Genomic DNA, 27,866 nt, shown 5'->3' on the forward strand with positions numbered 1-27,866 from the left:
TTGTCCGTATGCGTGGACCAAATAAGACGGGAATCTTGGTATAGATGAAAATACGCACAGTATGTTATTCCAATAGTTGTTTTAGTTTATTTAGGAAAGAATTTTTTTTTTTTTTTTTAATGTGTGAATTGATTATGATGAATATTACATGGTGCATGAAGAACCTTCAACTGTGATAAGCTAAAAAACCAAAACATTCCTCTCAAATAAGCATCGATCTTTAAGATCAACAAAACGACACAATATCGAGGAGTTAGGCATAATGGCATGTATAGTTTGAGAAATGTTTGGTACTTCGATGTACAAGGACCATGGCAATTCTCCCCTCCCCGTTTATTTGATTCTTTAAGCAACAAAAACATTTAATAGTCACTAGACATGTACAGATTTAATCAATTAGATCTAACCTTGACATTCACCTCACATTGACATCCTATCAATCCAATTGATATATCAGTCTACATATCTTTGGCTTATTTTGTAATGAATTATCGCATCTCTTTTTTAAGTCAACAATCATTCACAAAATAATGGCCAAATGACGAAGGGTAGAGAGACAATGAAATTATAGATCGGAGTCGTGGATAATATATTTAATTTAGAGTTGGCAATGAAACTTAATTTTTTTTTATCCCTTTTTGTTCGAAAAATTCTTTCCATCTTTAAATTTTGCGGATGAAAATTGACGGTGGTTGTGGGCAATTCGGTTCTCGATTCCCCGGGGGGGCATCGAACGGTCCAGAAAAAACGTTGCTTTCGAACGATTCGACAGGCGTTAACGGGGCCAACGGCCGGGGCTCCGAAGCATTTGGAGTGCTGTCGCCTACCGTGCGCGTGCGTATGTCCTCTCCGCCAATCACGTAATTTCCTTTTTCTCTTTCCTTTTTTCTTTTCGGGGTTCTGTGAATTTCCAGAAAACGAATATCCGGGGGAATATCTCGATCGAGACTCTCGCGTGTCGGCTTCCTCGTCCGCCTCCTCCGTGTTCCCCACTAGCCCTCCTCAGATTCGCAAGGGTGCGTCATCCTCACGGCCATCCTCTTTTTATTTATATTTAATTCCATTTTTTGGAAATTCCGGTATGACGCGGTATCATCTTCTTCTTCTTTTTCTTTTTTTTTTTTTTCGTGACATGAATTATTATCATGTCACTTTTCATTAGAAATCAATATTATCAAAAAGTCTAAATTGAAACATGTGTAACTAATAAAGGCTAAAATCTTAAATTTAGTATACTCATTAACTGTCATGTATCATGCAAGAGTAATCTATCAAATTGTATCATTTATGAGTTTTTTGGGTAAATTTACTATGAATATACAAATTTAAGGTTTTTCCGTAGCATTAACCCTTTTATTAACCAGTATTTTTTACTAATTTTCACGGCGATCTAGTTAAACAAGGACATGCAAATTAAATTGTCCAAGCCGGAAGAACTCGGCCAATGAGAGGGTGACACCAAATTGTTTCAGTACAAAAACACAATTTAACATTGCGTTGATGCCATTTTGGTATTTTGGTATATATTGTGCCAGTTGAAAATAATAATCAATTAGGTGTTTTTGTCCTTATTCTTATTTTATCTTAAAATTCAATAGCCAATCCAGGTTTGGATATTGAGGAGAGATGAACTCGCATTATACTCTTTTGTGCTTCTTTGCTTTATTCGATTTTAGAACTCTTATTCAACGTAACAAACATAAGTCGAGATAATCGGACTAGTATAGGTTTTGCATAGTTTAATTCAAATTTTTTTTTTTGTCTCGAGGGTAACATCCATTGCAGATATATAAGTCCGGTTCGATTTTTCTCCTCAAAGATAAAATTAACTAAATGGTGCTCCGAGCTAATCAATTAACAAAATTCCTCAATTAAGTGCTGAAAATTTAAGAGCTAATCGATTAGGAATACCACTTTTCTGCGCGCTGGTTTGCTTCACGAAATACTGCTTTCACGGAGGGAGAGAGAGATAGCGATGTGGGGTGTTATTCAATCTCAAGACAGGACAGAATCATTTGATTGGCGTGTCCAGAAAAGATTCCTTCGGACAAAAGCTTTCGCACTTAAAAAAACTGCCGAGGGGCGCATTATCCGAAAGACAGGGTGGAGGAGGCGAAGGATGCTGGGAGGGGCCATCCGCCTATCCTGCCACGATTTCGTGACTCACTTTCTCGGTCATCTACCGGCACATTCTCAAGCACAAGCTTCCTTAAAATAAAAAGGGATAATGCTTGTACAGACACGGGTGATGTGGATCCATGCGGGATTCGCAACTCCTTGTCTGGATCCCATCTGTATTGGACCTTCTGGAAGACCCAAGGGACGGACCATTCTCTCTCTCTCTCTCTCTCTATATCTTATTTTCATTTCGATGACCGACGGACAGCAATTTGCACCGTCTTTGCTTGCGCCGGTGGTGGTGGGTAACCACCTTCGTAAGGGCGAAGCAAGGCCCATGACCTTCGAGGTCGATAAGCGAGCGACACCACCCGGCGATGTTAAGGACCGACACTTCTTTGTCTCTCGATCCATCTGTGGAGGTCGAGCGGGCATTCAAGCACTTGACCATGGTCGAGATGTGCGTTGATGGTGGAGCTGGCGTGCGAGGTGTGATTGGCGGCTCTTTATATAAATGACATAATTTACATCCTGAATAATTTTGCACTCAAAATCAATCTAAATTCCTCAAATATGGCCGATTCGTTTCTTTGTGTGTTAGTGAATCAATCAATTCGATAAGTTTAAAAGGTTAATGATCTCTCAACGATTTGTCATGTGGCATAATTTATAGGGTCGAGTGTACCGGCTTAATGTGAATTTCCATTTGCTTTTCTTTTCATATCTTTTGCATGGTAGATCAAAGAATAGCTAATGAAGTTTGATTTTGATAAGGTTAATAACACAAGTTCTTTTCATTTTAATTTGTTTGATGTGATTCTTTAACTTTTGATATATATCCAATGTAGTCCTTAAACTATATAAATATGTTAAATGTAATCCGGTCACGCCGTAAACTCCTGTGACATTTAGCGGGAGGATCCATCATCCCCTCGCATGGCACACTTAATATACCTAGCCTCCTCTCGAGTTTTGAACCCTTCACCTGGGGGTGAGGATCGTGGCGCTCATTCGGCGGGCTACCTCGGCCGGTGGTAACAAGTTCATATAGTTCACGTACAATAATATTTCAAAAATCATATTGAACCAAGAAAAAACTCATGGATCACATTACACATTAAATAATTAAAAATTCAATGATGATATTAATAATCATACATGTCATCTTTCATTTTTCATGTGATGAGATCGGAACCGGATACGGGCGTCGCCAGAAGCAAGAGTCAGCGACGGGCTGGGTCAACAACATCTCTCGGCTACGCAGCTGTCTTAGCCAGCCCATTCGATTCTGCTCTACGTTTTTCTAATGACAACCTTGTCATCTTCAACGACAGGATTTTCCCAGCAGCAAGAGCTACGTGGATCCACGATTTTTTTTTTTTTTCAAATTTTCCTTAAGAAATGCAAGAAAGGTTGAAAAGTCGATTTCATTTCCTTAAACAACGATGAGCTGCCGTTGAAAGTTTAGTCATCGCTGACGACATTGAGCCTTTGGATGGAAGACCTTTACTTTTCTATTTTTTCGGAAACCTGACTTTGCCCAATAGTCCTGTCGTGCTTCGTGATGTCATGAAGTCGTGAGCAATTTGCGATCCTAGGCCAGGAGATTTTTTTTTTTTTTTTTTTGGGTCATAATCCCAGGCCAGGAGATTGATTATGGTAAAACATGTGATAAACAGCGTTGACTAGTCTCTGCCCTTTTGATTTGGCGAAATAGGAAAAGTATACCTTGTGCAATCCAAAAGATTGAGTCAATTTTGTTATCAAAATTCGATAGCTAATGAAAACAATGAAAGAAGACGAAGAGAAATGACCACATTCATTGTAACATTTTTAAAAGACGAAATCCATATATAATAGTCTAGATATATAATAGTCTAGAGATATGTTTTTGAAGAGATACGACATTTTATCATGATAAGTTTCACGTAAGAAGAGAGAAAAATATGTAACATCACTCCTTGGACTATGCAAATTCAAAGTATTGTCGTACGAGTTATGCATAACGGCTTTTTTTGTTGATTATGGAAAAAGTATGCATCTACTTATGAATGATCCGATGTTGCTTTGCTCACGCGATGCGGAACTGGTTCCCCTTGATCTCTCTTCACAGGTTGCTCCCCAAAGCGATCGATCTGGTAGATTTATTAACAGGCCGAGGAGGAGTGATGTCGATGAAGAAGCAAGGGAAATGAGCTGTGCCAGAGTGAATTCTTGCCCTAATGAAGATTAATGTTATGTCCTAAATATGAGTGATTCCTGCCCCTATCAATCAATGAACAAGGAGGAGTACGAACAGTTTAAATCATCACGAGGGAATCGAGCGAGTGTGATTGCTCTTCTTGGACAAGGATGGACCGTGAAAATAGTGATAGTGCAGGAATAGAGAGGGGATGGTTGGTCAAAATCAAAATGGCATGGTGAAATATCTACTCCAGACTAAACAATTGGGTATGGTGTTTGGAATGTGATCCATGATGAACAACATATTGTAAGGACAAGCTGCAGCGTAGTGTATGCATAAAACACAACGTGATTAACAGTCTCTTTCATCCCAGCAAAATTATGTAGATCTCTAAGTATACCATGCCCGGATCTTCGGAGGCCAGGCGCGAGACCTCAGTACCCATGCTCGGTCCCCAGCAGTCATGTCGAGTGCCCAGCTCCCACATCGAAGTCACTAGAGCAAGGGCCTGCATCCATAAATGTTGAGTCCAGGTCCCTCGTGCCCGTGCCTGGGTTCCTAATGGCTGTGCTCAATGAACATGGGCACTGGCGATCGGGATTCCGACGGTTAGTCTTAGAGACCTCTGCGATTGAGCCGAGTCTCCTGAGGCTGAGGCCCAGTCCTTAACGACCAGGCCGGGGTCCTCAGCATTCAAGTTAAGGACGTTGGTGACGCAGCCCAAGAATCCCAAGGCTAGGCCCAATACCTAAGCATCCGAGGCCAGGTTCTGTAAGAGGAAAAATAAATTGTTTACAATATATTAAAGCGATTATGTTATAAAAATTCAAGCAGATGGGATTTGCAGTCCTTATATCTCAAGAATAGCATGTCACTTTAGGAAATTAAAAGTTAAATTTCCTTTCCCAAAGACGAAATATAACCTTCAATTTATTTTGATAATCCAATTAAAGATCCACAAATATCGCCATTTTTTTTTAAATAACTTCCTGATAATCCAATTTCCTTTCTCAGAAAAGTCGAACTTTTTTGCAATACAAACGAATTCCAAGAAGGTAAACAACAGGTCAGATGATAATTCAGAGCTTCTACTGGCGGAGTTTTCTTTTTCTCTTATTTTCTGGAATGTAATTCTAGTTTATTTTGCTACTGCAGATGTAGATTCAGAAATGGAGATCAAGAAAGATAATCTAATTAAAATGGACACGCTCACACTTCTTCTTCGATTACATTAAGACCAAATGGCAACTTCTTTTTTTTTTTTTTTTTTTGATTGAGCCAGATTAAGACAGGACAATTAGACACTGCAATTCTGAGTTAATCTGATACAAGCACCATCACAGAAGAAAAGCCCACCCTCACTCATCCAAGACATTCCATTACAAGAGCGCAAGCGGCTGACCCAGTAGATGAAAGAAAAGAAAAAAACACCCCCATCCAACAAAAGCAAAGCCTCCTCATATTTCACATCCACATCCTAAAATCGATTTAATCAAACTAAGAATGCTATGAGTGCCGATTCTCCTCGTTCTTCGCGCTGCTGCTGCTGGTCGCCCGATTGGATTCTCCGACTCTGGCCGACAAAGCGAGAATCTCAGGCGACATGTCCCAGCTTCCACTCTTCCTTCCCCAGCTGGACCTCCTAGGATGAATCCCTGCACGCTCGCCCGTGTCCTCCACATTGGCCCTCATTTCAGGAGACATTTCACCTAATTCACCATCCTTAAGGTTCAGGCGATCGGTACTGTTGAGCTGTCCTTCACCAAGGTCTAGACCAGAATTCATATCGCCCCACACCGCTTTCCTGCCCATTTCAATGTCCTCAACCGGTTTTCCCATATTTGGACTCATAAATCCCCCGCCAACTGATCGTGTTGGTAACACAGGTTCTCTAGGAAACTTCGCCCTAAAATTGTTCTTGGATACGGGGATGCCGGTGAAGAATATCTCCTTGAAATTCTCAACCACTCCTCTGTTGTAGGGGTTGGCTCGCCTATCATATCTATATCGGAAGTTCTCATATGTGGTCTGCAACATAGCAAATATAATACGACATTCTGTCAACAGAAGATCCAAGTCGAATTAAAATGACCATTAGCAACAGCGGATAGAAAGTCTGACCTGATTTGTACTGATGAGATATAAATGGAAAGCAGTGAGGCCACCAACAAACCACATTGAAATAAAAGTGTAGACTATTAAGACGATTGAGGCAGGGGTCTTGATCATTGCTTTCCAGATGTTTGTATGCTCTGATCCCGCAATTCTCCTGATGTAGACCCAGCAGAATGCAAAGACAAATATACAAAGGAGAGTCGTCGAGAACACAAACATGAAGAAGAACCGATAATTTCGCTGCATGAGATAATTGAGACCCAAAGTCAAAACAATTGAACAAGCATTTAAAATCGAAATAGTCAAATACAAGTTTTGGCCCAATAAGAACTAGGTCAATGCTACTATAAATCATTGTCGGAAGAATATCCTCTTCACCATCAAGGTATACCGTGAATAAGCATAAAAAAGACTAAAAATAATGACAGGGTGGATCACTCAAATGAAAATGTACCACTTACAAGGCCAATGCACTGCCCAACCCATGGACAATGGTGATCGAACCGTTCCACACAGTTATTGCAGATAGAACAATGTGAACAACGCGGAGGCCTATAAAGCATGCAGGTGTCACAATATTTGATCTTCACAGTTATTCCGTTGACATCAACTTCCTTAATACGAGGCAAGCGCAACTGTGGGGTTTGGCCAGCTCCAGTATCTGTACTTCCATCAAAGCCTTCTGGCTCCGGAGGGTGTGCATTACGTGGAATTATACCAGGATCCCTTCCAGAAGTTAGCAGGAGGAGAATTAAATCCTGATATTCAAGCAACTCTATCAGTGAGGTCATATAGTAATTGTTAATAGTTGTACCAAGAAAGAAGCCATGGTAGAGGTTGGTCAAGTTTAACCAGCAGGCAAGCACATCTAAGCAAGATACCATAGTAGATGAGAGCATATGATATCTCAATTCTCAATTGTCTATTAAAACACTAGCAAAAGGGCACAATTGGTTTTACTAATAACATTGTTATCCTAAAAACTTAAATTTGCAATTCTAGATGAAAGATTCACCTTGTCAATTAGGCCTAGTTATGACTGACACCCCCCCAAAAAAAAGGCCTCATTCAATCTACAATTGGATATCATAAGAATTGCAGCATTCCCCACATATGACCTTATAGTCCTAGAAGAAGACTTCTAGTTATGCAAGAAATTCAACCAAATGACTTAAAGCTATCAGCTTCTTATAACCAGTCCTCCTCCTGTAAAGTTGGATGACCACTTGAGTCGGATGACTCCAAAGCAGGTTACGGTAGCAATCTTTGATAAAAAAATTGTGGAGGCCTTATAGCAAAAGCATCAAGGAGGCTTGCAAGAACCAGCTTACAGTTATTGAATTATAGTCCAAGCCAAACAGCAGTTATTCAATACAAGGAGGCTACAAGAAAAGTAACACCAAAATCCAAACATTCAGTAGCACCCACGGCATAGGTGAATTAACAGGACATGTTGACTTTAAAAGCATTGATCTAAATGGTAAGAGGACTAGTTACATTCTTTTCAACCTAAGCAGATGAATTTACAAGCACTATTGGACTCATTCTTTTGTATCAACATCCAAATATTCAGTAGCAACCACGGAACAGATGAACTAACATCAAGTATTGACATGATGAGCGTTTTCCAAGTGATAAGAGAGCTAGTTACATTCTTTTCACCATAAGCAGATCAGCATAAAAGCACTATTGTAATTATTCATTTGTATTAACCTCAGGATCAATGAATGTTCACCCCAACGATCAGAAGTAGAATAACATTTGTAAATAATTACAAACAATGCCACGACAACTTCAAGAATGTCTAACATAAAATAAATTTGTACACATTAAAGAGAGAGTCACTTACATAAACCGTAAATACAACGGCGACTACCATTATTGATATACCATAATGATCAGGAAAATCATCCATCAATTTCCTCGCAACAAAGATGCAGAAAACTGCAACAGGAGCGACTATGAGAAGTATGGTAAGGCCGAGCGACCTCACATCTGGACCAAATATAAGCCTTCCTTGAAGGAAAAATATCTGGAAGAGAGCAACAGAACAAATTAGATCAGAGAATAAACATGTTATCATAAAAGTTCTCTCATCATCTTGCATGTAACTGAAAGGAAGACGTGCTTTTTAAATGATACCATCACAGCCTAAATACTGCCATATCAGGTAGCAGAACAACGATGCCTGTCACCAGGAAAAAACTCCCTCCGACCTAACCATATGATCACTCTTTAAACGATACTGTCACCACCTGGATATTGCCAGATCGGGTAGTAAAACAATGATGCCTGTCCCCAGGAAAAAACTCCCTTCAACCTAACAAGAGTGACACGGAATAGAAATACTGCTAGCCTTATTAACATGAGCTGGAAAACTATTCAATAGCTCAACTAGATTCTCTTATATTACCGAGTATCTGATCAGTAAAATATACAAACCGTCTTCTAATACCAATCATTACTCGAAGCAAATAAACCTCAAGTACGAATGCTCAAATGTCTTTACGAGCAACCAGCAACCTATAAAACCACAAATTTTAGGTGGTGTGCGCGCGCAGGACACCATTCCCCGGAGTAGTAAACTCTTAAAACTTGATAAAAACATCCTTTGTATGGTTACCGATACAACGAACACGCAGGCACTCCCAAACACAGACTTAACTCCCAACCTATTCGGATGATCAGAAAAAGCATAAAAAAAGGCGCGAGCTTCTCTCAATCGAGCTTCCGGCACGGCAATTGCCGAATCCTGCAGCAGCATCGCTCCTCAAGCAAATCTGACGCAAGAAACTCTCCACAGTCCCCCCGGCAGAAGGGAGACCGAGCACTAACGCGCAGTCAAAAGACCTCAAAAAGGCGAGAGGCGCGACCACCACCGGGATCTCGAAGGAGAAATCTTCAAAAACACAACCTCAACATCTCCAAAAAAAAAGCCGCACAGTCAAAAACAAACGCAACGACTCCGCACGCGCGCGGTTTCATCGAACCGCATCTAATCAATCACACTCGAATTCTACGGACACGACATTCGGAAACAATCACCCGCGCGCGCGGGAGCACTACACAAGCCAATCACTACAGAAAAGGAGAAACACGCAACAACAACAACAAAAAAAGAAAGAAAAAATCGCCACCGCGGTTCTGAAGCTTACATTACTGCCCTTCCAGTTCTGGTAGACTTGCGAATCGTCGGATCCGCTTCCGGGATCCGGTTTCTGAGGTGGATGCACCGTATACATCTCTCTCTCTCTCTCTCTCTCTCTCTCTCTCTCTACACTGAAACTGAAGAAATGGCCGACGAAATCCCGAGCCGGCGACCGATTCGGAGAGGCCGAGGGCTAATAGCTCGGGGAAGCTGCCGAAATTAGGGTTCCGGCCGGGCCATGGGGCGGTCAGATCCCGGCGAGGCGGCGCGATCGGCGGCCGGCGCGTTTCGCTGAGTGGTTCTTTCCAATCTTTCTTTCTATTTTTTTTTATTCAGGGGTAGAGGGGAGGCCAGATAGATAGATAGATAGAGAGAGAGAGAGAGGATGAGGGTTTGGCTTTGGCTTTGGCTTTGGCTTTGGCTTTGGGGTAAGACAGAGATTTTCTGAATAACGGTGAGAGGGTGGAGGGGGTGCGTGTTTCGCTTTACAGGCGTGGCGGGGCACGTGGCGGGGCGTGAGTGGGTGGTGACGGGGGAGGTACCAGTGGAGGTGGGTGGACCAACTTTGCTTTCCGCTGCTAGTGCCTGCCCCTCCCTCTCCCTCTCTTTATTTTATTTTATTTTATTTTATTTATTTATTTTTAATTAAGCGGGGTGATAATGAGGGTGAAAATGAAATCTTCCGCAGGGGCACGACTGTCCGGATCGGGCATCGATTCGCTGCTTCGCTGTCCTCGATGGACCGTTTCCCCTCGCCGTAATTACCATCGTACCCTTTTCGTTTCTCCCCGCGCAAAAACCCCCTCCCCTACCTTTCCCACTCTTTTTATCCCCAAAAAGATCTTTGTCTTAGCGTATGGAAATTGCATCTCTCGAATCCCAGTAACGTGATGACTTCACCAATTTTTATAATCGAATTTTTTAAAGAGTACCCGACGAGGTTACGTCTAATAACACTACTTCTTGAAATAACCTTTCGAAGCATGGAAGCTTGCGTTGGATTATCACTTCATTTGTCGCCAAGCAACTATCGCCGTTGATCAAAAATAGGCCCAGTGCGTCGCATGCGCTACGTCGCTGTCGAAGCATCAAAAGAATTTCAATTAACCGTGCGTGATAAAGTCTGAAACAGCAGGAGGGAAAAGCACATGGCCATTGAAGGCGATGGTTCGTTTGACTATTGTTTGGGGGTGAATCCGTGTTTTACTCAATGAGGAATGCTTAAAGTACTAATGTGGACAAGTCTTCTTCTTTTTTCGCCATTAAAAATAACGATAATAATTGGAACAACATTATTAGAACTTTGACACTTGAGAACAGCTGAGTTGATGTATTGTCAGCTACCGCGAATTGCTAGCAAAGAGGTGATGGAGACCATTGCTGGTGCGGATATGCAGCTTGGGCGCCAGCAAGGCAGATAAAACACTTAATAATGGCAAAAACTGGATTCTATGAAGTTTTATAATGGGACACCTTTGCCTATCAAAATAAATACGATTGAAAAACAATCATCGATAAAGATAATCCGTTTTAAAATAAGTCGTTCCTATCCTGAAATTATAAAAAATAAAAAAAACTCGTTGTCTCTATAATTAAATTAGAAATAGTTCAATTCAGTTTTAGTATCAATTCGAGAGTGAATTTTTTTTTTTTAATTTTTTTGGGTTTCTTTTGTTCAAACAACTATTTAGATAGTTTACCTATTATCTATTCTCGTGGTCAAGGAAAGTTGCAAAAGGAACTCATGGCGACCATTGATCTAAAGACGCAAGCATAAAGACACTCATTGACAGGGATAAAACAATGTCTGCTACCTACGCTAAAGGTACTGTTAAAGCATAGAACTATAAAATTGGAATGATGCGAGAGATAGTTGCATCATCTTGCCAAAAGAAATCCAGACGATGCTCGAGCACATGAAAAACTAGCAGGCGCCTCTGCATGTTACTTAGGAGTCAGCTGATATAGGTGTATAAAGTAGAAAGCTACCAACACCATAAATCATGCGTAAAAAATTGAAGTACGATGCAAACTAGAGACAAAAAAAAACTGGGCCGGTTTCGTTAGTTCTATCCAATTGGTCCAATTCCACGCAAGGATTTGGCAATTGAACTGGCTATACCAATTTGAATATCATGAAATCGAGGACAAGTTCAACTCCTAATTTGATTTGGGACTAATGTTCACCCCTAATTATTGTCTAAAAAAAATACTATGTATAAAGATCATAGCTAATTTTCAAGAGGGCTAGTTCTTAAGAAGACTTCACGAGAAGGCAAAATTTCATGACAAGCTAGATTAGACATGTGTCGTACTGAAAAAGTACAATTTATACTTCCACGCAATACGAAAAAACATTGCCTTAAATGCAAATAAATAAATTCTTCACAGTGATAAGAGTTGTTATAACTCAATACACTTAAAAGAGAAACTGATAACACAATTCGGTTTGACCATCTAGAGAGATTAATAAAACACACTTCGCATAGAGTCCGGCCACATAGATACCAAACTTATTGGCAAGCATAGTTACCCTAGGTTGCTAACACCTATCCTATAACAAAACTAAGGACACAAGATTGCAGTCGAAAAGTTTCCGGCACAGTGAATTCGACGGTAACGTCGACGACGTGCGAAAGAGGAAAAGGTAATTAGTGGCCGATGGATATCCGACTTTGGTGGATCTTCGCTTATAATTCATCTCAGCTTTGCTTTTGGGAAAGGGTTCATCCCAAAAGAAAATCAACGATTACTAAAGGCGACGCCGGGGGCTCGCACGTGACAAAAGCATGCGCGGAGTGCGCAACAGGCCACCGCCCATAAAAGCCCATTTGCAGACAATAAAATATTCGGAGTAAAGAGACGGGGACGGGGAAGAAGAAAAAAACATCATGACGCCCCTCCTCCTTTGTACTCGCATGACCTGCCATTGGACGGAACGAATGAATCGATGCTCTCTGTACCTGCAAAGAAGGAAGAAAAGATATTAAAACACATACTTCTGACTTTGGAATTTGATGGCGGGGTTTGTCGCGGACGCTCGTTAGGACGCAGATACCTCATCCGACGCGCAGTGCCATCATGGTGCCTCCTTCAGGCCACGAGTTCTGAGGTTGTCATAATTGGGCCAACCATCTCCGTAACTGAAAGGAACAAGCGCACATGTTACGACGAGGGAGCGATTTGTTTGTCTCGGCCATGTCGCGTGGGAGGAACAAAGGAAGGGGAGGGACTGCGGACAGGCTGGCGTTCGCTCCGCCACGAAAATGGACCGAGGAACGGAGTGGATTTACACTTAATGCGGGATTTGGACTTACGGACTCGAATGGGGTATTGACCTCTGGTGCGTCTGGTCACGTGTTGCGTGTCGCGCATGATGTTTTGCAAAGCTTAGTTTGTCCGGCACAGTTCCTCGTAGGCTCATGCCAGGTGCATCTGCCAACTAATGAAATAAATGCACAAAATACATGATGGGTGTTTGCTCAGCCAGCACTCACATTCTTCAAAAGCCCCTTTTTCCTCTTTACCGACCTCTCACAAGTACAACGACTCCTATAGTTGTATACTAGTTGTATACAATGTCTCCGAGTTTATGTTGAATCCCAGAACTCTGCAAGGGGTTTAGCCATACGAAAGTGATAGGCTGACTCGCAGGGAACTGTCCTCGAGCATTTCCAGCATTCTCCTTCAGACGGTGAACCCCAATCTCCGCCAGCCAATCAACATAGTCTAGATGCAATGGCCATCACACCATAGTTCGAACAATGAATCCAGTAAGTCTGAGCAGAAAGCACTTTCATTTTTTTTCCTTGTGATGACAGTAATGCTTGAAGATTTCAGAATTAGAGGACTGCTGCCAACTACATAGTCCAACGTCAAGTGATTGCATTAGCTGATGTAAATTGAGAAAACTCTCCCATTTTATTGCATCAGTTGTGTTAACAAAATACAGGTGATATGGGGTTACATGATATCAGTGGCTAAATCTACTCAAACAGCAAGTTGGGGGAGTTTTTTTTTTGAGATGCCATCATCTTGACAAATGATGACTATTTCTTTTCAGTATCAATCCACTTCAAAAAGCATGCCTGTGAAAGGACAAGTTGCAACTCTGATTAAGCTTTGAGTACTGAGACCGTTTTTACGGTCTCTTTCCTGGACTCACAGAAAGAGAGGAGATGATTCTCGTCACTTGTTCCGAAACCCGTGAGTTTAATGCCGTAGGCTGCCAGCCTACGGATATCCCGGGGAATGGGGGATTGCCAAAGACTGTCCCACCAAGCTGGAGGAAGAAGCGGCGTAAAAGCACACTGATGGGGCTGGCCACGGCAACTCAATGGGCCAGCAAATCTATTCCAGACGTGTCCCCAGCCGACCTGGTTTCCCAAGCCTTCAGACAACAAGTTACTCTGGAAACTACTAAGAAATGAAAAATCTGAGCTGGTGGAATCATCACCTGGAAAAATGAAGGGGTATTAAAGAATGTCATGGGCACTTCAGCGTCAAATTGAACATCCTAGAAACAGAAGTCAGAAAATGGAGTACCAAGATTGTTTGCAGCAGCCAAGGCGGCAACTAACTGTGCGTATGTAGTTCCAACACGCCGGTGAGCTCCGGCAACAACAGCATGTTTTGCACGTGATGCTAGAAAGAAATCCACAAATGCAACCCATCGGGGTGTTGGTCCCCAATCCCTAGTTCTGAAGTCTAGATTATGCAGCTTAGCATCAGCAAGAGATAAATTTCCCTTGAAATGCTTATAGTCAAAACCAAAAACCTGGTAACACAACTCAAAGAAATCAGGATCAACAAACTCAAAACAGTTTGCCTACGCTGACTTAAAAGAATGCAGAGATATCTCTTACATTATTTCTCACAACAAGAAATTCATAGAGAAGAAAAAGTTCAGCAAGACAACTTTCAGTACGTAAATCTGCATTTTATATCTGTTTAATATTCAAAATAGCTAAACCATCCGGACACACATAGGGTCGACTAGCATCCCAGATAAAACACAAATCCTATCCTCTTCATTATATCAGCAGGTAGACAACGTACATAGGAAAAACTGATATTGAGCTTCTTGCTAAAGTGCAGTGTTTGCTTAATAACTGCACGAAAGAACAAATTGCCATGCGAGGAACTGAAATGCCTTAAGTCATATCAATGGCTTATAGAGCTCATTACCTCAGCAAACTCACTTATATTTTGAGAGATGCTCCGGACGAAAGAGGGCGTATCAGATACTATGACCACCCTGGGTTTTGACAATTGCAGATTGCTTATGGCCTTTCTTATGCAGCTTAATGCTGCCTGTGCTGCTCTCAAAGATCTGAAAAATGCCAAATAAAGGTGCTAACATGAGTAACTATGCAGTCCTGCCTTTGTGTACCTACACCTTTCAACTAATATTACTTCTGGGACCTTCTCATTTCTAGTACACTTAATTTTATACTCATGGACAAGCATGGATGTTCATAATTCAGTGAGTGCACCCTATAAAAGGGTTATTTCTCTAAAACTACTTTTCCAGTCTTCTTAGTAGGGGCACATCTCTGCTTTGGAATATTCTGAACAGATCTAATGAATGTTTCCTTATAGAATCTTCAAGCTGTGTTTGCGCAAAACAACACAAAAGAATTTCAAAATAAGAATGTCCAGTATGTTTTACAGGGTGAAGTTGTGAATTAGAAATCTTGTAACCACTAAAGTGGATTCATGGTTTCAGTTCCAAGTCTAGGAGACATTTGTCATTATGCTCATACCCAGTTCCATCAATCCGTCGTATCCCATTCCATTTTCTTGAATAATCTAACTACAACAAAACATTTCTCTTTCTCTCTGAGATGATAACTCTTTTACGGAACAATACCTATTCATTAGCATTCGCATGTGCAGTGTGATATCAGGATCCTGCCTGCCCTGAAGAGCCCAACTGACTGCTTCCTCCACGTCGCTTGAAGGAGATATTAAAACTCTCATCAGTTCCCCATATACATTGGGCCTGGAATCCAAGGTTTCTGGGGATCCATATAATTCAGTAGCTGCAGCCCTCATCTCAGAGTGTATATTCTTCGAGAAGAATTGAGCTGCCACAGCATCGGTAGTGTTCTGGAACCTGTGAAAGAAGCCAACTCGACCAGTGATGCACTGATATAATAATATAAACACCTTCACAATTCTCCTTTTTCAGCTCTTAAAGAAGTATAAAATGGAAATCTGAAGCATTGCTCCCTGTACCATATGATGGGTTGGTCCCATTTAAGCCAGTTGCTACAGAGGACATTTGTATGTGTAGGTTTCTGAAAATCATCGATCCTCATATTTAGCTGCCTTTTATATTTCTGGACGCAACCATTTCGTCTCCAAAGATGCTTGACTTCTCTTAAAGTGAAGGAGACGTTTGAATATGAGATGTAATCTCCGAAAGGATATTTATCCCTGAAATTAAAGCAGAAAACAAGAATTAACAGATTTAAACGTGTCGTTCAACAAAATTTTGGTAATTTTGGGGACAACTCATGCCATAAATGTGAAGTCCCTCCCTGAAACAATCAGAAATATAACCCCATAAACCCAGAGACATAAAATGCCTCACCAGTTAGTAGGAGCTTTAGCATTCTTTGCATCATATTAGGGAGGTAAACAACTCCTACCAAGAGGCAAATATCTAAATTCTGAGCTCATGTGAGCAAAATGTGTAATATACAAATGCAGTATAAAACGTTATGCAAAATGATTTGGTTTAACTGAGCAATCCAAAGAAAAAGTTAAATGAGCAAAGTGATAGACTAAAGATATAAAGCAGAAAGGATTAAGAAAGAACCAATATGCCTGGTTTGCCCAATAATCAGCGACCGGTTCAACATTATGCTCAATGCTGCAGCTGTCAACATCTTATACATCTCATTACCAAAGCCTGCCTCTGATGCTTTTCCCATCACGAAACCATGTCTACAAAACTGATCTGGAGGGAGATCCCTGACTGTGGCAGCACCTAAAATAACCAGAACGGAAGATTCTCAGTCCGATAATTGTTTTGCACGTAATATTCACAAATGTAATGGTTCATGAACCTCTGCTTCATGTTAAAAGAGCCAGCACCTACATTAAGTGTAAGCAAACTGCATTGAATGACTGAGAGAGTGACAGTTTGGCCACATGCATCCATAAAATTACAACCAACATAAAAACATAGACGCAGTACTAACATTGAAGCATCAACAAGTTTTGGGCCGGGCGGAAGGTATAATGTCCATGTTTCTGACATTACATAATGACCCTACTTCAAGGGGAAGCAACCGAATCAAACTGTATAGTCCATAACTACAACAACATAATATTGTTCTCGGTAGATGATTATGATAGGACTCGCAATCAACACCATTCCGATAATTCACCGTAAATGGTACACAATGAAACACGGACACCGCTTGTCCCATTCACATCAAGACGACAAACTAGCTAACATCCCAACGCTTAGCATCGTATCATTTGAACTCAGCAGATAAAACAAAGCCATAGATTCATCACTCGAGACCTACCGGAGCTAAAACCCGAAAAGAACTCAACAGAAGAGGCGAAACAGAGAGATTGATAGTTCACCGTATCTAGAGAAGTGAGCTTGCAATAATCTCCTAACTCGGAGACTTTCCTTCACGAAACCTCCCCTGAACGCCTCCCCCATTTCCTCCACCGTCGCGCACGTCTTCGCTTCCTCCTTCTCCCCTCTCTCCCCACCAATCTCCGCGCCGACGGCGCGAGTCCCGTTGCCGGCGCCCCCGACACGGAGCTTCGCCGGCACGTCCCCGTCCGGAGAAGGATCGACCGACCTCGCGCTGAGCAACAGCAGGCCGAGACCCGTGCAGATCGAGCACGCCAGAAGGACGCATCGGATGGACGCGCGTCTTCTCTTGGGTCCACCCTGGTGCCTCATTGTCGATGTGCTTCGCGATCCGATGCTGCGCACCGAGTGGAAGCTTACGACATTGGATCTGAGCTGAAAAGCCTGCGCGTGATCCGCGCGAATCGCTGGCGCGGCGGTCCCGAAATGAGCGTCGTGGAGCGAGGCGCTCGCGAAGAGGCTAACGTCATTCGTTAGATCGCGGTCGGGAGATTCGGTTTCGAGGACGATGCAAATATTGTCGGTAAGGACGGTGTTCTTGCAGCTCCAGCGGAAGAGGGAAAAAAAAGAAAAAGAAAAAGAAATAGGAATTTGCCCGCAAAAACGCAACGAGGTCGTTTTTATGTAATTTTTTTATTTTATTGTTTTGTCTGATTAATCCTAATTAATCGCAATTAGCTTAGTGTTATCGTGGTTTTGGGTTGCGAATTATGAAGTGCGTCCACTTTTCTGCGTGTATAGACCCTATTGGCCATTGACCAAAGAAAACAACTTTATTGGCCAAGTGGTTCTTATCTTCGATTTTTTTCAGATTAAATAACTTAAGCTTTGTAACGTTGGTGGGACTGTAAAGGATGACGGTGCAGGCGTGTAAAGAGAGCCTTCCGTGTTGTATAAAGTGCAATTCGTGTGACATGAACAAGTTGCGGGGTAAAGTGCAAATTATACGGAGCAAGTCTCACGATGAATGCACTTGCTAAATGATTGGCACGTTTTCGTCATTGTGTATAAAATATTTATGTTTTCATTGAGATGAATTGACAAGAATTGTAACACCAATATATCACGGCTAGGGGAGCATAATAAAAAGAATTATTATAAATAATGATTTCTTGACTACCATGCTTGTCGACACTTTAAAGGTGATTATATGGTTTGACTTTTAAAGTTTCACTTGGTTATGAAATTAAGAAAATTACTAGATTTATAAATTAATGTAAAAGGAGCAAAGATCTCATTCCTATTTTTCCGTAACCTCACAAAGACAATGGTTATCTTCAGTCAACAAATGCTATCTGCGCCTTTCTATTAATGTGATGGTTGCGTTCTTATTTTACATGTTATTGCCCACATGTCCTACTCTCCCCAATTCCTCTTGTATCATCTTCTTTCTAAAGAGGAATGAATATCCTCTCAGTATTTTACATTATTGTGTTTCGGTGATTTTGATGGATGATAATTGAGATGAAACTTTTTAGGACTTTCTTAGGTTGGGCATTCCTTCATGAAGTCTGCCGAGCAAAGTTTTATGTGCTTATGAAACAAAGAAAATCAATAAATTCATATGAAATGGAATAGAAATCTCATTCCTATTTTTTTGGCTCGATTTTGATAGCCAAATTGAATCAAACAACTAGCTTTCAATAATAAATTCTATGTTTTTCTACGATGTTTAGCCCCAAACTCATTTTCGTATTTCAGTAAGGGTTTTGTCACAAGTGTTTCCAAATCACTTACTTAGGCATAATTATATTGCAATCATATTATTTCTACAAAATACAAAAACACTCGATACTTTGAACATAGAATGCCCATAGACTTCGAAAAAATTTACCCTAGTGAGCAGCCATTCAATTGATTGGAAGCTCTATCGCTGCTCAATTTTCTCCATTCATTGCTCAGGGGGCGCTCGTGCCACGAGACATATGATCGAACGACGGGCGGCCTGCTTACCCTATCCAGGCTGGTTAGTCAAACGAGGGGACTTCGGCAAAAAGGTCTTACACAAGAAAGTTCGACCGGCCTATCATTGGCTCGGGCCGGCCCTTAGAAAACGCCGCACACGTATCGTGCCAGTCAACACACGAGGCCCGACCTCAAGGCGGCCACAGCTCAGCCCGGTCCGAGCTCCGCGAATGATCGCTCGCTTCTTCCATTCGGCGTCCGGCAAAATCATTTCCGATTAGACGACGCGTACGTACGCGCGCGCGCTCTACTCTCGGCAGCTCGGGGCGTCGACTCCACGCGCCACGCGCCTTCGCATCAGCCGCCGAGCCCGCGATGTTCGTCACGGCACCAGAAGACCAGGCGGCGTCATTTGTCCCCCACCGCGTCAAAATCTCCACCCCCCCCCCCGAGCGCCGACCTCGACGCCACGCGTCCCGTCCCACCGTAACCGCCTGCGCCCGACCAATCGCGATCCTCCGCGAGATTCCCCTCGCCTGCCGCCCGCCCTCCCATTCGGCGATTCCGACCGCGCTCACGACCGACGCCGCCGCAGGGAATAACTCTCGCCCGCATGTATTTACTGACAAGCTCTGCACCGTGCTATCGCTGCGAAGATTCGAAGTGGAACGCTCGGCTTTTCCGGAAATCGAATTAAATTTTTAATCGGAGGAAAAAGGGAGAAAAAACAATAATAAAGCGTGAAAAGGAGGAAAGAAGGTAAAGGGGAGAAAAATAATTAAAAGGAAAAGAAAAATTAAAAAAGCTCGAAAGGACGTAGTGGGATTGCACAAACAGTAGCCCCCCGACGCAGTTTCAAGAAGATCGAGCGAGCTCGTTTCCCTCCTAGGGTTTTTCTCTACTCCATCCTTGACCTTTCGCATGCAATCGGTCCGCCCCGCGACGTTCAGCTCTTCGATTCCCGCGGTTCTTCACCGGAAACGCCCGGGAGGTACTCGCGATTCCCCAATTCGCGCCGCGATTGGCTTCGGAAGTCGTCGCGGTTTGATCTTTTATTGCTCGGGAATCGATGCTTGCATCTGTCCGTGCTCTACAGTGAAATCGTCTGGTTTTTATCGGTTTACTGAGATTCTGATTAGCGATTGAAGTGGACCAAGTGGTCGGAACGTCTTCGGTCGTGTGGCGTCGGTTTTTTTTTCTTCTTTTTGGGTGCTGCCGGATTGCTTTGTCGTGTTTTTGTGATGTTTGCTCGATCATGATAGGTGGCTGCTGGAGGTTTTGATTGGTGTTGTGTTGGAATCTTGGCTCGAGAGAGGGATCAATTTTCGGCGAAACGTGAGTTTCGATAGGCTCTGCTTGGCTAGGCGTGGGTCTGGGGGTTTGAGCTCGGTGGCAGAGGGGTTGTGAAAATGCCGGAAGAGGACCTCGTGGAGCTGAAGTTTCGATTGTATGATGGTTCGGACATCGGTCCATTCCAATACTCGCCGACGTCGACAGTTGCCATGCTCAAAGAGAGGATTGTTGCCGAATGGCCGAAAGGTTGGGAATTGGTTTTCCATGTACTGGTTTTCCGGAAAAAAAAAATGTTATCTAGGTGCTTTTGCTTGGGGTTTTTTATTTGACTGCTACGAGAGTTCTCCAATTGGAGTGTGTGATTTGAATGTGTACACCTGGGGACACACTACGGCGATCAACTCTGTGTGTAGGTTCCCTTGTCTCAAATTATTCACTGATCTAGGAAATCGATACAGATGTCATAGCTTGACATTGACACTTAGAGAAGGGTTATCATGGCTTATGTGGGGGTAATGGGACTCTTGGCACGCAGTTGTTAGCCTTAAATGATTTTTCTGTTCCTGATTTTTGTATGCTTTGAAACTTACTTGGATAATCGGCCATATAGCATATCTCTTCAAATGAGATAGTTGTGACCTAATTTTTGTATCAGACTAAAGTTGACATGAGTTGTGCATCCTGCAAGGCTGCCTGAACTAGTAATTAAATTTTTCTCTGAATTTGCCCATAACTTTTTTTTATCAATTTCCAGATTCTCTTAATATTTATTTTAGATTGGGTTGTCAATTTTGGTGTTTGGGATGTGAAAGTTGCACATTTGGCAGAAGGAACTGGTCCTGGTTTCATGCTGTGTGCGCGGACACAGGGAGAGAGAGAGAGAGAGAGATTTGTATAGACTGGACAATTTTCTAAGATGGCATATGCAGGTTCTCTTAGTGGCTTAATCTATGTGCTTTGGATTATGTCTGATGACAACTCACATTGGTTTTTACTCTTCAAAATCGGCTAGTGATCATAGCGCTACTGCATAACTAGAACCATTCCCAAATTGTTGACTGACTTATCAAAGTTTGGATACCTACCTGTATTCTTTTTGCTGATTGTACTTATCCATCCTCCTAAAGGTACCTGGAAGCAATGGTAGTCCAGCATTTATGCTCCACCAATCTACATAAATTTCCAAAATCATGTGCTGGGGAGTGCCTTGTAGTAATGAGTTAGGTCTTGATTCCCAAATAGCTCTAATATTTGGCTTCTTAGGTGAATACAAATTAACAAAGCTGATGCTGTAGTGGAAACTAGTTCAATTTTTTCCCTATGGAGTATTCTTGAAAAGCCTTAATTATCCTGATTTGAAAATGAAGCTTTGCAGTCCAGGGTAATTTTTGGGCTAGATGATTTTGATGATAGAGTGGAAATGGGTGAAACAGTTGACTTGATCACCTTGCCTCTCCACTGGGTTCAGATGTGCATTGAAGTGGTCTGAGCGACACTTGGCTTGTTTCTGAAATTCTTTTCTTTGTCAGTCATTTGTTGAAGTGAACAACTCTGGTTTTCGGACTGCATTTCCACGGCGAGGAACTCTGTGCCAGGATATTGCGTTGGTTTCATTGACCTTCCATTGCTACGATGAAAGCTTAGGTTGATACATGAAATCATTGGCATTGCAGTGATGGAACCCTGTTAGTTCTGTCATGTTATTGAAGAAGTGTAAGGCAACAATTGTGTTGATTTTGGGGGATTTAGTGGAGGATCCTTTGCAGCCAGCCACCTTTTTGTTGAAGAAATGTCTCACATTGCTTGACAATGGGTCGTAAAGGTTCTTTATATTCTTGCGGTCTCCCTCTACCAATTAGCTTAAAGCTTTTGGGTTGAACTTTCTAACATAATATTAGAGTTAGTGCTACTATCCCTTTCGCGAATGTATGCAGTCAAACTTCTGCGTGAATGTGCGTAGTCAAAATTCCACATTCTGCTGGTAATCCGACTTGGATGTGGAAGTATTGTCCCACATTGCTTGAGAATGGGTCCTAAATGTTCTTTGCTTAAGCTTTTGGGTTAGACTTTCTAACACTTTTGGATTCTTGAGTACTCCTACTGTCTTTTTCTTTCTGGTTTTTCCCTATCAAGTGATCTTTTAGTGTTTGGGTTATATTGGTGTATGTGTAGAGTGCCACACCTTAGGTGGTGAAGATCTAGTATAGATCGTTTATCTTCACTTAGATATTGAATCATTGCAATAGATTGTTCTAGTCTGTTAATCAGTCCGGAGTCTTGCGATGGCTAATGAACACGATTTTATAAATTACCAGTATGGGCTGATTAGGGCTTGTGGAAGCCGGGTGAGACCTGATTTCACCTTTATAGTGGCCCAGCATGGGCCTTGTTTTTGGTTGCAGACATTCATGAGTTGACTCACTAAATTGGTGCTTTAATCTAGAAAGATCATAAATAAATCGTGAGATTATCTTGCTGGTCTTGGCTGTTCTTAGTGGCTTCTTTAACACTTGATCTTGCTTCTCCGATATAGCTATCATTTTTTTTTTTTTTGGCTGAACCTTAAATATGCTTCGTATCGGACTAACTGAAATAAAAAAAATCAGGAAACTTTACTCATTCATTAAATGCAAATATCTACTCCAGGCTACTTTCAATAAAAAATCAAGTCCACAGAGTTAAGTTTCCTGATTTTTTATTGAAAGTAGCCTGGAGTAGATGTTTGCATTTAATGAATGCTAACATAATCAAGAAATAAAGGACATCATCCCTCTCATGCACTTTGCATAATTGTATTCCTTGCCATTCTGTTGTTAATTTCATTTTTTCTGTCGTCTTTGTAAGATAAGATGCAGTATGTGTTAATCTAAATTAGTTGAAAAATAAATTAGACTAATTTTTTTTATTTCATTTATTTATATTGCATGTTTGTTTGATCTCAGGCTTGCCAAGAAAGTAACAAAGGCCTGTACAAACCTTTCAGATCGTGTTTTTTGTTCATTTTATTCAACTTATGCTTGAGATATTTCCTCTTTTCCTATGCGCTTCATCCTAATTTGATAATTTGTCACAGATAAGAAAATTGCACCCAAATCTGCAAATGACATAAAGCTGATAAATGCTGGCAAAATATTGGAAAACAACAAGACAGTTGGACAGTGTAGAGTACCTTTTGGGGAGCTTCCAAAAGCTGTGATTACCATGCACGTTGTAGTGCAGCCATCCCTCGCGAAAGCAAAGACGGGTAAATTTACATTGCTTGATGTCATTCATGAAAGTGTGAATCACGATCTTTATGAATTTTTTGCTTAGTTTTCCTTTTAAAGTTCTCTGTTCTGGATTCTAAGTGTCAGAAGTATGGACTGCTGGGAAATAAACAGCGAGCTTGTTTCATAGTTTCACATCTAGTGCATTACTGAGAGAATCCTGTAGCTATGGTTTATTTTTTTTGGCCAATTCTTGATGAATTATGGGGAGCTAATCGTTGTTCTTAGCATAAAGGACACGCTGAGCTCCAATCCATAGGGGCTGGTGATAAACTGATAATCTTTTCCCCCTTATAGCCAGATAGCAATGATTACCTGCTCAGTGCGTTGTACAGACCTCTCCAATTAAAAGAAAGATGTTCACCCAGCTTATCTGGAGATGTAATTCAATCTTTAAGTATGCCTAGAGCACCAGGTCACTAATGTCAAATTTGACATCACCTAAACAGAACGCCTCACTCTTGAATGGGATACATGGATACAAGCTCAATTAAGGCATAAATCCATGCTGTATACTGTTTAGAAGTATTTATTTTTTGACTTGGTCATAAGGGGATGAGATTTTTATCCTGATGAAGTTGAAAGCAATCACGAAGATGATGGGATGGGATCTGATATTCTGGCTTAAATACTTTGTTCACTTTGGCTTGAAGCTTGTGGAGAAATAACACTATTTTGCTTGTCTTCTGGATTGTGTAATGCATAATATGAAGCCAGCTACTTTTATATTGATGTTTAGTGAGATGAGATAATCTTTTTCCTAGTATTTTTCTGAGTAGGAAGGAGTACTTATTTATAATACAGAGTTATGGCTAGTATAGTGCCTAAATTTTTTCCTAGAAGGATTTGGTTCGACTTCCCAAGTGAGCAAATGCATATGATTTGCAGCATTTTCATGCTAGCTTCATTTTTGTGCGGGCAGATTTTTTTTTCTTTTCCTTGTTGTCGTCCTCATGGTTGCTGCCAAGAAGCTCTGCCATTTTTTCAGCGGAAGTGCTGTGAAGTGAATGATCTGTTCAGGGATTCTAATGGTTGATCTATACTCATGCTTTATCTTACAGTCTCCCGAAAGTGTTAATTTATAAAAGAATGAGACTCCTGTCGAGATGATTTTTCTTAGGACAGTGATCCATGCAACTAGCACTTTTTAGTTTATATAACCTACGGATCTTCTGACAGTGTATTGGTTTGGGTCTATGTTGTTCAACAGAAAAGAAGGTCGACGAGGTTCCAAGGAAACACATTTGTTCGTGCTCCATTATGTAAGGAAGTTACCGGTGATTCAGATCATAGGATTGTGTGCTTGATGGAGATTTCTCACATTTCCTTGGTGATGGACAGAGTCGCTGGAAAGGATGTATTTTATGATTCGTTCATAATGCCATCCCTCAAATGTTTGTCGGAGGGCATTCTCGTGTACCGTTGCATGTTGATAATTTAGTCGCATTTCTACGTGGGTGCCCTTCTGTAGCTTCCGTCGCTTATCTTTCTTCGCCTTTAGTTTTTCTCTTGTTGCTCTCCCTCTCCCCAGTTTGTTATACGAGGCTTGTGGTCTATGTCGCACCATTCTCCTAGTAGGAAGGATGTGATGAAATACTCTCAATGCTATTGAAAGCATTTTGATTTCTTTCGGTGTAAATTACTCTCAAGAGTGATTTGATAAATATAATAATAGCTACACTGGATATTTGCCAAATTCATTGACCTCAGGCTAAGGTGCAGGTTAGTTTCCTGTGCAAGCTTTGTGATTTTTGGGGTTCAGGAATATAAAACCTAACCGCTGCTCTTCTGCAAAAGAAACGAGACGGTTCTCTCTTCTCCTCTCCTAGCCTTTTTCTATGATTCTTCATAAATCGATTCATTAGCCAAATATGTAACGCTCGCACTGAGCATTTTCCAAGACAGTGGAATGATGTTACGAGCACCGCCACGCGGATGAGGCGACAATGGCTCTATCTTGCCAACCCAAGAGCAAGCAACCCATGTCCTCCCTGAGGGTATACCCACCGCGTGAATACAGGCCGACCAATGTCTTTGACTGGGTCATGGCGTTCTCGCTGAGCGGAACTCCGGCGAACCCTCTCCCTTCCATCACCTTCCTCCACTTCTCCAGCCTCTCATGCCTCTCTGTCCTCTCTGGCCCTTCGCATGCCACTATGTTCCTTATCTCCGGCGCGAACACGAGCTGCTCCACCTTTGCCCTGTGCACTGAGTTTGATGGGAACGTCACGTTGAGCGAGTCGAAGATTGCGGAGTAGTAGTGCAGCGCCTCAAGGAAGCGGCCAAGGAAGTAGGGCCCGTTGTGGCTGGCTTCTTGCTCGACTAGTGTCACTATGCTTGGTGCCTGGTCCCGTATCATTGTCAGCAAACTCCCCAGACAAATACCTGTTTGTGATGAATCGGTTTTATATGAAGCGACGAGGATCAAGTGTGTAAAGTTACGAAAGACGATTCGATATTGGTTGTAAAGATAGACCAGAGTGTGACCAAAACAATTAGCAATATTGTACTTGGAACACGGTGGAGGCAATTAACCGAGTTAACTGCGAGCGCTTCGCCGACCCTCCAATGCAGCAAATGAGGTTTGAGCGCTTCGAGTTGCTCGCTGACCGGATGAAACTCGAACGGGAGACGTAGCGAGCGCGCCAGTTCCGCCAAGCACCGGCCCGTTTCGCTCACCATCTCAATGCATGACCCAACTCCTGTTATCCTCAGAAACGGAGCGCCACCTGGCCTCGCGGCAAGAGCCTGCATGAAGGACGGCCACTGATAACCTTGTAAGATGTCGAGATCGATCACGTGCACGCGTTCCTCGTCTGCGAAGGCCTCGAAGATGGCTTGGTTCGCAGTGAAGTGGGCGAACTTTATGTAGGGACAGGCTCGGTAGAGGATCTGGTGGATCTCCAAGGAGTTTGGCGGGACTGGAGCGGAAAGTCTCGATGGTTTCGAGAATTTGGTAGGGGTGACTCTAGAGGTGAGCCTCTTGTCGAGGGCTTCAGCGAAGAATGACCCGACGCGTTGCATGGAGTCGCCGATCGGGGTGACTACTCTGTAGAGGCGGTCGAGGTACTGCCTGGCCAGCAGGTAGTCTTCCTTGGCGACGGCTTCTGCGCAGGCGAGGAGGAGGTGCACTAGTTGGAGGCCTCGGTCCTGCTCCTGTTGGGACACGAACATAAGTTGTGATAGGTGATTTAGAGGCATTAAATTGCGAACTTCTAAATTTGTTAATGTATGTGCACGCGTGCGAGTGCATATCACCTGCTCACAATTTGTGGGAACATGCACAACGAAGCTGCTTAGCTGTTGCTGCTCTTGGCAATGTTCTCGCTGCAGTTGCTCCGTTAGAGTTGTCGCTGATGCAAGGGACTTCGCGTTGCACAAGCCACCAATCTCCTGGCAAGTCTCGCATTTGTAGTCCCCTCCGATAGCTTCCTCGGCCGGTCCTGCATGGAACGTCGGAGCATTCGGCATTTCCAGTGAAGCCGTGGCAGTTGTCTGGACATCGAAACACTCTGTGGTTCCGAACCCGGGTACTGGCCCGGACAATGAATACCCTCCGAATTCGTCTGTAACATTATAGTCCTCCAAGAAGTCCAGAGAAATGCAGTCGGACTGCACGGTGACCTGATCACTTTTGCGAGCAGAACTGAGGACTCCCTGAAGAGGACTGAGTCCCCTCTCCATGCGACCGCCGCTATAAGGACACCCCTGTTGAGAAGCAAACCGAGGCGGAGAGCAACCCGAAACGGATTGCCCCTGCATTGCCTGCGCATGGTTGTAATTGTGAGTCAAGGCACTCTCCAGGGAGGGCAGGTTTCTCACCGGCGAGCACATCATGAAGTCCGGCCCATCCATTTGGTCTGACGACAGGATGGACGCCAGCAGGGCGGTGGTGGGCGAGTCCATCGTGGGATTGTCGACCACGTCAAACCTCGGCGACGTGTACTCTAGGCTTGGTGGGGTCAAGGCGGCGGCCTTGCCATTCTCCATGCTATCGGGACATGGGAGAGTGCTGTTTTGATTGCGAAGCCGGGTCGTTTGTTGGGAGAGATGGCTGAATCTGCGTGCGGGAGCTTTGGGCCCTGAGAGATCCCATGCTGCCACAAAGTGAATTAATCATCACTCTTTCTGCAGAAACAAGAGAGCGAGGCCTCAACTTCCGAAGTTCCTTCCCTTAAATGCTCAAGTAAACCTGAGAAGGAGACGGGTTTT

The 27,866-nt window shown here is 42.6% G+C and overlaps 4 protein-coding genes across 4 annotated transcripts; 1 reads left to right on the plus strand and 3 right to left on the minus strand.

Annotated features, from left to right (window-relative positions):
- Positions 1–5,494: 5,494 nt before the first annotated feature.
- Positions 5,495–9,989, minus strand: LOC104419118 (probable protein S-acyltransferase 7). Its single transcript, XM_010030669.3, has 5 exons — positions 9,574–9,989; positions 8,268–8,450; positions 6,880–7,176; positions 6,425–6,658; positions 5,495–6,331 (listed from the first exon to the last, which is right to left on the minus strand). Exons 1-5 carry the CDS (start codon positions 9,658–9,660, stop codon positions 5,810–5,812), a joined length of 1,323 nt encoding a protein of 440 aa, XP_010028971.2. The 5' UTR covers positions 9,661–9,989; the 3' UTR covers positions 5,495–5,809.
- A 3,475-nt stretch (positions 9,990–13,464) lies between these two features.
- LOC104419119 lies at positions 13,465–17,730 on the minus strand. The gene is made up of 7 exons (XM_010030670.3): positions 17,172–17,730; positions 16,401–16,563; positions 15,807–16,007; positions 15,439–15,684; positions 14,754–14,898; positions 14,112–14,343; positions 13,465–14,022 (listed from the first exon to the last, which is right to left on the minus strand). The coding sequence occupies exons 1-7, from the start codon at positions 17,500–17,502 to the stop codon at positions 13,682–13,684; spliced, it is 1,659 nt and encodes a 552-aa protein (XP_010028972.2). The 5' UTR covers positions 17,503–17,730; the 3' UTR covers positions 13,465–13,681.
- A 2,173-nt stretch (positions 17,731–19,903) lies between these two features.
- LOC104419120 (membrane-anchored ubiquitin-fold protein 4) lies at positions 19,904–25,350 on the plus strand. The gene is made up of 4 exons (XM_010030671.3): positions 19,904–20,086; positions 20,358–20,634; positions 23,462–23,632; positions 24,865–25,350. Exons 2-4 carry the CDS (start codon positions 20,505–20,507, stop codon positions 24,918–24,920), a joined length of 357 nt encoding a protein of 118 aa, XP_010028973.1. The 5' UTR covers positions 19,904–20,086; positions 20,358–20,504; the 3' UTR covers positions 24,921–25,350.
- Positions 25,351–25,569: 219 nt separating this feature from the next.
- Positions 25,570–27,644, minus strand: LOC104420612 (GRAS family protein RAM1). Its single transcript, XM_039302512.1, has 2 exons — positions 26,165–27,644; positions 25,570–26,039 (listed from the first exon to the last, which is right to left on the minus strand). The coding sequence occupies exons 1-2, from the start codon at positions 27,642–27,644 to the stop codon at positions 25,570–25,572; spliced, it is 1,950 nt and encodes a 649-aa protein (XP_039158446.1).
- Positions 27,645–27,866: the final 222 nt, after the last annotated feature.

This window comes from Eucalyptus grandis, chromosome 9, assembly GCF_016545825.1.
Source record: "Eucalyptus grandis isolate ANBG69807.140 chromosome 9, ASM1654582v1, whole genome shotgun sequence".
Classification (NCBI taxonomy): Eukaryota; Viridiplantae; Streptophyta; class Magnoliopsida; order Myrtales; family Myrtaceae; genus Eucalyptus; species Eucalyptus grandis.